This window comes from Plectropomus leopardus, chromosome 2 (assembly GCF_026936395.1).
Source record: "Plectropomus leopardus strain MGB_pleo_1.0 chromosome 2, ASM2693639v1, whole genome shotgun sequence".
Lineage (NCBI taxonomy): Eukaryota > Metazoa > Chordata > Actinopteri > Perciformes > Serranidae > Plectropomus > Plectropomus leopardus.
The window spans coordinates 16,475,564-16,487,665 of NC_142177.1; the positions used below are offsets into that span (position 1 = coordinate 16,475,564).

The following is a 12,102-nucleotide window of genomic DNA, read 5'->3' on the forward strand; positions in this document are numbered from 1 at the left end:
ATATATGTCACATCATTACAAATGAATGAGGAGGGACTCAGAGCACACAGGCTGAAACAGAAAGCATGGATTTCCACAACTATGTATGTTGCCTGACTGAGTGATCACAACATGTAAACAACAATTCAAAATCAATATGAAAAATCATCCATAGGAGCATCCCAACAAATGAACGAGTTTTGCCGACAACTTTTCCCAATGTGGTTTTAAAGTCTTAAACTTACTGCCAAGAATTGAGGAGAACATGTGACATATTTGTTACATGCATTCAGAGGATATGTATGTCCATTTAAAGGGGAAAAACACCTAAATTTAGAATTCCTATATCTCATTTCCATGGCCTAGAAGAGTTCAATTAACCTTCGTGAACATGAGCTCCCCTTCTTTAAAGCCAGAAATCAGAGGAGTAGCCTAATGCTGTGTTCACTACAAGCGACACAGCAGCAGTGTGACCTGCTACGTTAACGCCGAGTCACCATTGACATGTCCCTCAAGCCCTCGTTAACGTATAGTCAAGTTGTTTATGTCCACAACTTGCAACAATACACCTCAACTGAGCATCATCTTAAGTTTATATTTGGTCAAAAAAAACTATACTTTTGATCAATGTCTTAGTCCCATTTTAACATCACATTTCACTGCTCTATTATATCCCTGTATTTAAATGTAAAGTGTAATGTAAACCTATGTTATTTGTATGCCATTATGTGAGACTGGGTTTCCCTGTGTGCACCACAATATGCACAGAGAGCTAGTAATCTAAATAAGCTGAATAACACAATATCACAGCTAGAAACTAAAACTAAAAACTGGTTGATGCTCCACCACTTAATTTGAGGGCTGAAAAAAATTAAAGCCAGCTCAACTGTGATTTGTAGTGAATCCCACCTGTCTGCAGCGGGGTGCCCGTTTGTGGCTTCATGTCACTGGCCTCCACTGAAAATGACTTGTAGCCTGTTTCAGCATGATGACACCAAGTATAAAATCTGGAGCTGCTCCACAGACAATGAATGGGAGTTTGATTTTTGGGAACCATGAAATGTTTGTTTCCTTTTTCCCATGAGCTGTATTATACTGTGTTGTTCTCATTAAATATGTTAATATACTCAGACCATCCCCCTGGGAGCTCAAGTCATTTATGGTACATAAAGACTTCCCAAACAAAGAGATATTTGATAGAGTTATTGTCTATATGTTTTGTTTTGATTGTTTCTTTCATTTTTGATTTATACACCTAAAGAGAAAATTTACAAAACTATTAGTGTAAAACAAGGTAGGTACAATGAGCTTACAGCTTTTCGGTCAGCAAAACTTGCTTTTGTTTGTCACTGCTTCAAAAGTAATGGCTTATCACAGCTATTTTTCTCTTGTTTATATTTGAGTAGTATAAGTTGGAAAATGACTGAAATAAACTAAACTAAAAATATCTAGGTAACCAAAGGTGATGTAAAAATGCAGGCTATAGATCTTAATAATTACCAAATAACTAATAGTATAATAATTTTAAAAAGTATTCCTTTCAAGCAAAGTGTTTTCTTTTTTATAGGTATACACTTTCACAAGAAATGCGTGCTTGACTTTATGCTTTTAATTAAAAGTGGAAATGGCTTATTTCTGTCCCAGAGGCCAATTTAATTCACTGTATAACAAAGTTTTGTTTTTAAGACAGTCTGCATTTGATTTGATTTTGTTGCTGACTTTATTATTTAACTTATACTCTAATGTTAATGCTAGTGGTGTAATGTCACAAAGTAATAATACTGCATTACATTACTTAAGTATTTTTGGGAGTATCTGTACTTTAACTGAGTTTGTATATTTCTGTCAACTTTCACTTTTACTCCACTACATTTCCTAAATAAAATGTATTGTCTACTTTTTCTCAAACACATTTCCCTCAAGCATTTTAGTCACTTAATACAAAATATGGAAGGAGGAATGAATGTGAGGGAAGAAAAAAATAGATATTGCTCTTTAAATTGTGAAAAAAGTGCTTTTTTTTAAAAAAAAAAAAAAAGCAGAATTTACTTGTAATTTTACTTTGAATCTTTAAATACATTGAATATCATAAACTTACTTTTACTCAAGTAATTTTCTTATAGGCCAGGTGACTTAATCTTATACCAAAGTCATTTTCTAGTAAGAAATATGTACTTTTATTAAAGTATGGTTTTCAGGTACTTCATTTACCACTGATTAATGCCATTTTTATTTCCCATCTCGTACATATGACCAGGACAGACAGAACAATTATTCCTATATATACGTTTGCCTTCGATGCTCTAACATGTTTATGATAGGAAACAGTCACACAGAGTGCTCCCTCTCTGCTTTGGACCACATTGTATCCACCTGTTCAGATGGGCTGCATTGACTCTCTGGGTGATTATATTGAGTGCAGTGCGTGATTCCGTTGCTGTGTATAATTTGCTCATACGGCGATCAACTTTTTCCTTTTTCAGACGAAAGGAATATGATTGGCTGTGAGATCCGTGCTCCTCTTGTGATTGGTTGTTCCTTGTTTCCGGGGCCCCGCTGTGCCCTCACTGACGTTTCTCGGTCTGCCCCGAGATAGACTGGAGAGAATGGCTGCCAGTGGAGGTTAGCAAAATCTTCATTGTTTTGTGTGGTAATCAGATTGAAATAGCGCCTTTTAAAGTTATAATTCGTGTGTTTATATGTTCGTGGGGTGTAGTCTTAAAGACTACTAGAAAGAGTCGTGACATGCTGCATTGTCGTTAAAGGAGGTCAGGCTCTAAACGACTCCTCAAAAGTGTTGGTTATCGTTAGCCTCGCTGTGCGGCTAACGTTAGCTGTCTGGCTAACTTTCGGCCGGTTAGCTCCACAGCTGATTGTGTAAACACTTGTTTATGACAAGAGATAAAGGTTAGACAAACGGCGGTTATGGTTACTGTTATCAGTACAAATGTACCGAAAATTGCGACAGATGATGTTATGTTCCTCTAAGACAGAAACGTTGGAAGCATTTGAGTTTTCGTCGCCCTTTAAATCTTGCAATGTTATGTCAAAGAAAGCTTGCTAAGATTAGCTCGGTACCTAGCTGTCTGCTAAAAGTTAAGCTCGCTTGTCAACTAGCTAACGTAACCGCTGCACTGCTTTTTTCGTGATTACCAACTATACCGACGAACCGTTATAAACTATTAAAGTGTTTGTTTTCGCTCAGTTGCCTTTAAGTCCGGCTAGCCACCCACATAGTTAACTGCAGTCACCGGGCAATGATGTGAGATGTTAGCAAGCTAGCTACCACCTGGCGAGTCAGTAGTTTTCTATTCACTCATCGCGAGCCTTTGTCCTGTCAAGGATTTAGCGTCGTAAAACACGAGGTATTCGTTGGAGAAGTTTTTGTTCCTTAGCAGCAGATAATATAAGACGATAGTGAAGCAAAACAGAAGGCACAACGACAGGCTGCCAATTGTGTAACTTGCCATTAAGCGTTTGATAAGAAACGTGTTTACGTTGCTGACATCCACGAGTTTATAGGCCCATGTGTTTATCCGTGTGTTGACTCGGTCAGATAAAACATGAATAACTTAAGCCCAAAGTTAGAACGAATCAAATGTGGAAAAAACGAGTAAAGATGATAAGAAGTTTTTGCTATTGCTACAGTCATTAATATAACTTTGCCAAATATACTTTTGGCTAATGCACACGGTAAATCACAACACCTTAACGAACACTGATTTTGTAATCTATTTTAAGACTGGGACATGTTCTGTACCTTTCTCAGTTAAATCACTCTCAGTAATACTTGCAGTATTAATATACAACAAATCTTTTGGACAAACATGAATAACATTTTTGATTTATGTTAAAAATGATATACAGTACTGTGCAAAAGTCTTAGGCCACCATTGATTTGTTGTTTTAGCAAAGTTTCGAAGAAATTTACATTTATTTCTCAGTCTCTTTTTTAAGATACATAGAATATAAAGAATGCGTACAATGCATGAAAACAACAAAAAAGTCAGAACAAAATGGCTTCTTCAGACTGAAGACAATATTTAGTGTGTCCTTCCTATACACATAACACTTTTGGTTAGACTATCTTGAAGTTAAATAATAAATAATGATTAAACAACCTTCTGGTATACCTGAAGATTAGCAGTGTAAATCTCAAATTGTCTGCCCAAGAGAGTTCAAGATGTGCCATGTCTTAAAGGAGGTCATATGAAATACTTGTAACTTTAGCCTGTTGAAGTGGTTTTATTCTAAAATATTTGGGTTTTTAATACAGTATACATATTTTATTTATGTTCTGGTTTTATTTTAGTAAGAGACTGTTGAGAAATAATTATTTTTGATCATTATAACCTTGCTAAAATAACAATTTAAGATGGCTTTTATGGTTTAAGACTATTTTACAGTACTGAACATTTATAATCACTATTGTCAATATTTGGTCATCTTCAATTCTGTGATTTGTCTAATCTTATATTTTGTCATAATGTATACTGCAGTACAGGTGATATCAATCAAACTTTGTGTATTTTTCTGTTTTCATTAGACTGCACCACTATACGAAGGCGATTATATCAAGGGTCTAAAAAATGCTAACAAAAATTACTAAGTATGATGTGAATAATTTGATTTTGAGGCTTATCGCGATCATGATCATATTTGGGATATAGTGTTTACATGAGCACAGATAAACTGGGTTATGCATATTTCCATTATACATCCCAGTTTCTTTAAGAGTACTCCAGCTAGCCTGTTCTTGTTTCTCATAAATGGAATATGGTGTTTACATGCTCAAAAACATAAACTGAAGACTCCGTAACCAGATTATAAACAGGTTATTCATGTCCAGTTACAATTTTATGACTCTTATCATTTTCTTTTTAAAGGACTCTGGTAAATTATGTCAGTGTTTTGTGTGTTGTTCACATTGATTTTAAAGGTTCTGTACTGGTGATGTTTATGTTGTTTCTTTTCACTGTGTTGTTCAGAGGTAGGGAAGCTGTTACAAGTACAAAATGGGACACCTCCAAGCACCAACTACAACGGGGTAGATGCTGTACATGCCTGTAACATCCTTCAGCAGCTCAAAGCCTTGTATGATGAAGCACAGCTCACAGACATTGTCGTAGAAGTGGACCATGGCAAGACCTTTTCGTGTCACCGAAATGTCCTTGCAGCAATCAGCCCGTATTTTAGGTGGGAAACATTGCATGTATACAAATGTTTTTTTGTTTTTTTTTTAATTAAATGCCGAAAACCATTCATTTGTTCTATGGTCAGCTTAGCTGCATGCTAACTGATAAATGTTAGAATATTCAGATCAAACCTTCTTGTTGAGTTTTAGTGTGTTTGAATCATATGCAGTTTTTGTGTGAGAAGTGATTAATATATTCATAGCATTTGCGTTTTCTCCACCATCACCACCAGGTCCATGTTCACCAGTGGCCTTACAGAGAGCAGCCAGCGCGAGGTCAGAATTGTTGGGGTGGAATCTGAATCCATGCACCTTGTCCTAGACTATGCCTACACATCCAGGGTCACGCTCTCGGAGTCCAATGTCCAGGCCCTGTTCACTGCAGCCAGCATTTTTCAGATTCCTGCCCTGCAGGACCAGTGTGCCCAGTTCATGATCAGCAGACTTGACCCCCAGAACTGTATTGGGGTCTTCATGTTTGCTGATGCTTATGGACATCAGGAGCTGAGGGAACGCTCACAGGATTATATCCGCAAGAAGGTCAGTTTAACATGAGCACAGGATTCAGTTCTCAACAGACAGACAGGCAGACTTTATTATTCAAGTAGGAAATTTGTCTTGGACTTCATTGCCTGCAGTGAAAAAAAAAAGTAAAATCATCAATACATACACAGTAAAATACAGCAATAAAAAACAACATATGAATCCATCCATTAATTACACATGCCCGTCATGAAAAATGCAAACATATTAGAGCAATACTGTGCTGAGCATGGCAATAAGAACCACATACATTCAAGCCCAAGTTTTTTGCATTGTGATTCAATACTTACATGTGCTGCCACCATACTCTACTTTTCATTCAGTTTCCTTCATAAACATTGTTCTTGTAACAGTGCTTTCTTTGTGACCACTGTGTTTGGCGGCTCAAAACTGAAACATTTTATGTTTTTGTGGCAGTTCTTGTGTGTGTCGTGGGAGCAAGAGTTCCTCCAGATGACCAAGGAGCAGTTGGTCAGCATTTTGAACAATGATGACCTCAACGTGGAGAAAGAGGAGCACGTCTATGAGAGCATTGTGCGCTGGCTGGAGCATGATCTTTCTGGCCGTGAGGCACACCTACCTGAGGTTTTTTCCCAATGCATCCGTCTGCCCTTGCTGGATGAGGCCTTCCTCAGTCGGATACCTGCCCCCTTCGCTTGTGCCCTCTCCCTGTCTAAAGACCCTGCTGAGGCCAAAGCCCGGCTCACTGGCACCAATGGTTGCCCACAGCGCCTGGGTATGACTGCCTCTGAGATGGTCATCTGCTTTGACGCCGCTCACAAACACTCAGGGAAGAAGCAGACGGTGCCTTGCCTGGACACAGCCACAGGAAGGGTGTTCAAGCTTTGCAAACCACCGAATGATCTCCGGGAGGTCGGTATCTTGGTGTCCTCCGAGAATGACATCTACATTGCTGGAGGTTACAGGCCGAGCAACAGTGAAGTGTCCATAGACCATCGGGCAGAGAGCGACTTCTGGCAGTACGAACACGCAGGCAACAGGTGGCTTCCGCGTGCACCTCTGCTGAGAGCGAGGATAGGCTGCAGGCTTGTGCACTGCTGTGGGAAGCTTTATGCACTTGGAGGCCGAGTTTACGAAGGTGACGGGCGAAATGCATTGAAGTCGGTAGAGTGCTATGATGCCAGGGACAACTGTTGGACAGCAGTTAGTCCTATGCCTGTTGCCATGGAGTTTCACAGTGCTGTGGAGTACAGGGACCGTATCTATGTCCTCCAAGGTGAGTTAATGCTGCTAATGTCGAACTGTGCGATCTACAGTGGATGTCATATTTCTCATTCATTCAAAGTATTCTAAAAATATGTACAGTATTTGACATTTTTAATGACATATAAATGGCAAAGCTCTAAATAACTCTCCTTTTTGTTGTCTTCAGGTGAATATTTCTTCTGCTTTGATCCCCGTAAGGACTACTGGAGTCATCTTGCCCCGATGAGTGTCCCTCGGAGTCAGGGTCTGGCTGCCTTGCATAAAAACTGCATCTACTACATTGCCGGCATCTGCAGGAACCACCAGCGCACCTTCACTGTGGAGGTCTACGACATTGAGAAGAACACATGGAGCCGCAAGAGAGATCTGCCGTTTGACCAAGCCACAAGCCCGTATATAAAGGCCATGCTGCTGCAAGGCAGGCTACACCTGTTCGTACGAGCCACACAGGTCATGGTGGAGGAGCACGTGTTTCGCACCAGCCGTAAGAACTCCCTTTACCAGTACGACGACGAGGCAGACCTATGGACCAAAGTCTACGAGACACCTGACCGCCTCTGGGATTTGGGTCGCCATTTTGAATGTGTGGTGGCCAAACTTTACCCACAATGTCTCCAGAAAGTGCTTTGAGGTAGCTGGTTTTTGTAAACCCAATCTATGAGGCAGAGGGAGTAGTGTGGTCCTGCCTGCCTTGTGCCTGGTGTTACCTTGGGTTTGCACCACAAGGACCATTTTTGGTTAAGTCTTAAGTCGTTCAAACTTTGGTTTAACATGATCAAAATGGGGGTGCTTTTAAAGATTGCAGTATTTTTTTTCCAGACAGCACCAACTACCCACACTGATGCTTGTTTAACAAAACAGTACAATGAATCATAAGTGCAATTATCCTATTTTTTGCTTGTTGTTGAGACATGTTGTTCTATTTTTGTTTTAGATACATATAAGTAAGGATTTTTACAAATGGTAAGCATGCGAATGGGGGGTTATAAGCAAGATAAAAGTGCCCTCTGGAGATGTGGATGCTACGTGTCAGCGTTAAGTGAAAATCTATATATATATATCTATATATAAATAACTATATAAACTATATATTCATACGGGTAAGATGAGTACCATAGCTCATTAGTAGGTTGCTGGCTCTGAGGTTTGTGTGTGTGTGTGTGTGTGTGTGTGTGTGTGTGTGTGTGTGTGTGTGTGTGTGTGTGTGTGTGTGTGTGTGCGCGTGTGCGTGTTTTTTTTTCCTATTCTGTTCTCAAGTCTCTTATTTTATAGACAAGTTTTAATTTGAAGTGTGCTTGTGATTTACATTACTTTAGTGTTTTTGAAGCTTATGTGATACTTTTAAAGCCCCCTCTTCCTTCACATGCGTCAGTGTGTCAAACAAAGTATGGCTTCCGAGCTATTTTTAAGTTTTGTTTGAGATTCCAGTTGCATGGGGGCTCATACCTCCCACTCTTTGAGTTTGGCATCCATTTTGTGTCATTTTGTGTGCGAAAGACAACTTAAGTGAAATGTTCAAATACTCACTCTCCACATTGGAGAAATAAGGACGGAGTCAAATTTGTGGCAACACTAAGTGGAACGTTCAGACCAACTAACAGGCTTACCTCAGAAACTTCAGATGTATTTGATTAGGAGAAAAGGGACATTTCAGGCCATAGTGTTGATTAAGCAACTGTGTGAAAAGCTCAGTAAATCAGTGAGCTCTGTTGAGGTTGTTTTTCAACATCAGATTATAATCATATGAAAAAGGTTGAAAGAGCCTTCCTCTTAAATGCCAAAAAAAAAAAAAGCATTTGAGGTCTTGTTATAGTTGATCTGGACATTGAAAAGAATTTTGTTGTAGCAATAAGTCATGGAACTGTGATTAGGCTATTCCGTTATATTACCTTAGTAAAAGTGCATTTATTGTTTTGTGTGCTTGTCTCTGCTTATGAAAATCACGGTAGTTCCAATGATTGTGTGGCTGTTGCATGGGTGCAAGCTTGAAGTGATGCGTAATTTAGTGCAGATCATTTGGGATGCCAATGTGCCTGTGGCTTGATTAAAAAAAAAAAAGGGGCATCAGAATCAAAAACTCTTCCTCCTGATGAAGAATATCTGAAAAGTCTTACTCAGCGTTGCACTGAATCACTCTCCACTTCAGCAGTCCTTAACTGCAAACTTTACAGAGCACCCTCCCCAACAAGCAGACTATATGAACATGTGAGGGTTGCTCGAGTCGTGTGCTAATTCATCTTAACAGCCATGAATCCGTCTTTACACGCCATCACACAGAGGACACAAATTGTTGGTGCTGCTTTTCGTTTTTTTTTCTTTTTTTTTTTGGACAATCTTGTATAGAAGAATTAATACCACCACTGAGTGGCGTTCCCTGTGAAAGTGTGACATTTTCAGTGCCGTCAATTTCCTCATGCAGGTTCCTGTGTCATCTTTGCACTACACATTTCTCTTGTATTTTATCTTAACAGAAGTACCCCTCTATTACGAGAAAAGGTTTTAGTAACCACATAGCAATCATCTAAGAGATTTACATGGCAAATAATACCACAAGAGTCACATTCAGTGAGGACGTGAGGATATGATGTAACTTCTCTAAGAGAAGATCCACTGTTGACTGACTTGGAGCTGATTTGTAATCGACCTGGCTTGAACCGTGCCCTCAGAACAGCGCTCATTGAGTGCGAGGAAAGGTTTGAGCTTCATCCACATGTCTACAGACGGCCATTTGAGAACCAGGAACGGAGAACTCTCAGGATTTCTACTGATACACAGTACTGTATTTAAATGTTTTTGTTATGTGTAATATACTGTACTATAGGTTTGCTGTACTTGCACAGTTTTTTTAAACTTTATCTTCAGTTTCTTTTATAACTTGAAAAAAATAGATGTGATTTTCTTTTTCTTGTCTCCAGTGGCTGTTTTTGTTTTCTTTATGTAATTACCTATTTAGTTTTGGTAGAGTTATCCTGCTCTGTTGAGAGAAAAAAAAAAAAAAAAGATTACCCGCACGAGTGATACATTTGATTTATTTTTCTTCCCCTCAGTAGTACAGTAGTATTTCTTTGTAACATCTCACCGAAACTAAGCATTACAGATCGAGTAACTACACTGTTACGTCATATTTCAAACACCAGTCATGTAATACAACAAGCTAAAAAAAACTGCTTTCTATATGTTCAAGAGCTGGTGGCCTTGGGCTGCAATTACACAGCTCATTCTGGTCATACATGCATCACCTATGGGTGCTATTCCATCGTGTTCATGCTTTTCTTTCGCTGGTTTTGTCTGTTTTTGGGTTTTGGGTTATAGTGGTGGTTGAGCTCAACTGTGAAATTCACATTGCACATAATTTGGAAATAAAACAATTAAAATTAAAATGTGTGAATTTATTCTCTATCGTATGCCATTATAGCTTTTCACGATTGCTAGGACATGATAAATGAAACTGGGATCCCCTTGATCTTCGTCACCTTCTTAGCACAGCTTAATCTTCTCTTATAAAAATATTGACACTTTTTCACACGCTCTCACACCCTTTTACACAACAGTTACCACAGATGTACCCTACATCCATTATGTGATCTGCAAAAAAAGGGCAATAAGGATAGTTAATAATGTCTATGAACACACTAACTCTGTTTTTAAGAAATAATTTGCTGGCAATACACAAAAAATGTTCTTTGACAGGGTGGGTGGCTTTAATTTCAGAGGGAAGCTTCATTTAAAGAAACGTAATGCTTGTACAACCATGAAGAGTACGTGTATTTCGATCTGCGGGGTAAAATTGTGGAGTGAGTTGGATGAGGAACTCAAGCGATGCACAGACATTACTGGTTTTAAGAGGATGTACAAACACATCATTTTACAGAGGCAAAAGAATGACGAAAGCCTTTGATGACAGTCATGTCTGTCTATGACAGTATGACATACCTGTTGCATGCACAACTTGAATTACTGTTTGTACAGTGCACATTGTGTGTTTAGTTGTGTGTATATATATATATATATATATATATATATATATATATATATATATATATATATATATATATATATATATATATATATATATATGTATATTATGTTTCATATATGTGAATATGCCTGTATGTGTAGGCTGTACGGGTAGATTGGTGGGATGTATACATGCACACGTACACATATATGTGTATGCATACATGTAAGTATATGAATATGTGTGTTTGTATGTGAGTCTGTGTGTAAATATGTGAGTGTATGTTGGAGATGAAGAAATTCGTTCACTGATTGGCTGAGACGGGATAGGAAATAGGTTAATACTTCCTCCTACTCCTTTTTGAACATGTAAGATGCTGTTTATTTTTGCTACTGGGTACAGGTTATCAGTTTTTGTTATTGCCATTTTTTTGTTTTCTGTTTGTTTCACATGTTAGAACTATCCATCTATCTATCAGATCTCATAGAAAGACCCGATGAAAACATTTGTTGAAAGCTGATAGAAATCACTTGTATAATTGTAAATCTCTCAGGCATCCGTGTCAAACTTCTTTAAAATCAGCAATCAGTCCATGACCATCAATAAAAGATACCACTGCTGTGTTGCTAGCTGCAAGCACAGATCAAAGAGGTCAAAGGCACATACAAATGAATATGAATGAAATGCAGAAAAGGATTTTTTTTTTTTTTTTACAGTATTTCAACAGGGCATCTCAAAAAGAGCGTAAAGCGCAGGATTTATTATCTCTAGTAAATAATCTTTGGAGAAGAGAATACACTTCAAGAATAAACAAATGGCACAGACACAAAGCCCAAACAAGTGTTGAACCGGCTCATATTGATAGCTGTATTTTGCGGTCGATTATGTAATGAATGAAAGAATGTATTTATTTGAACACAAGTTGTGTTGTTTGATGAACGTATTTGCTTTTGTTGCGTGTACATGTGTTTTGGGAATGTGACAACATTTTGCAAACAGATTGTGTCATTTTGGCCGGAGACTTAAAGTTGAGGTCTGTGTGAACTGTTTTGAGTATGTAACTTCTGAATGGGCAAATGTGAATGGGCAATTAGATGAAAAAAAAAGTACTTTTGTGACAGGTAGTACTCTGTCAAAGTACAGTTAACCCACAGTAAACAGACTGGTAGTTTCATGGGATGTTGTCATACTGAGAGCAGCT

At 38.4% G+C, this 12,102-nt stretch overlaps 1 protein-coding gene across 1 annotated transcript; it reads left to right on the plus strand.

Moving 5' to 3' along the window:
• Window positions 1-2,468: 2,468 nt before the first annotated feature.
• Window positions 2,469-10,323, plus strand: kbtbd8 (kelch repeat and BTB (POZ) domain containing 8). Its single transcript, XM_042496830.2, has 5 exons — window positions 2,469-2,601; window positions 4,968-5,175; window positions 5,407-5,713; window positions 6,134-6,953; window positions 7,110-10,323. The coding sequence occupies exons 1-5, from the start codon at window positions 2,586-2,588 to the stop codon at window positions 7,571-7,573; spliced, it is 1,815 nt and encodes a 604-aa protein (XP_042352764.1). The 5' UTR covers window positions 2,469-2,585; the 3' UTR covers window positions 7,574-10,323.
• The last annotated feature ends 1,779 nt before the right edge of the window (window positions 10,324-12,102 follow it).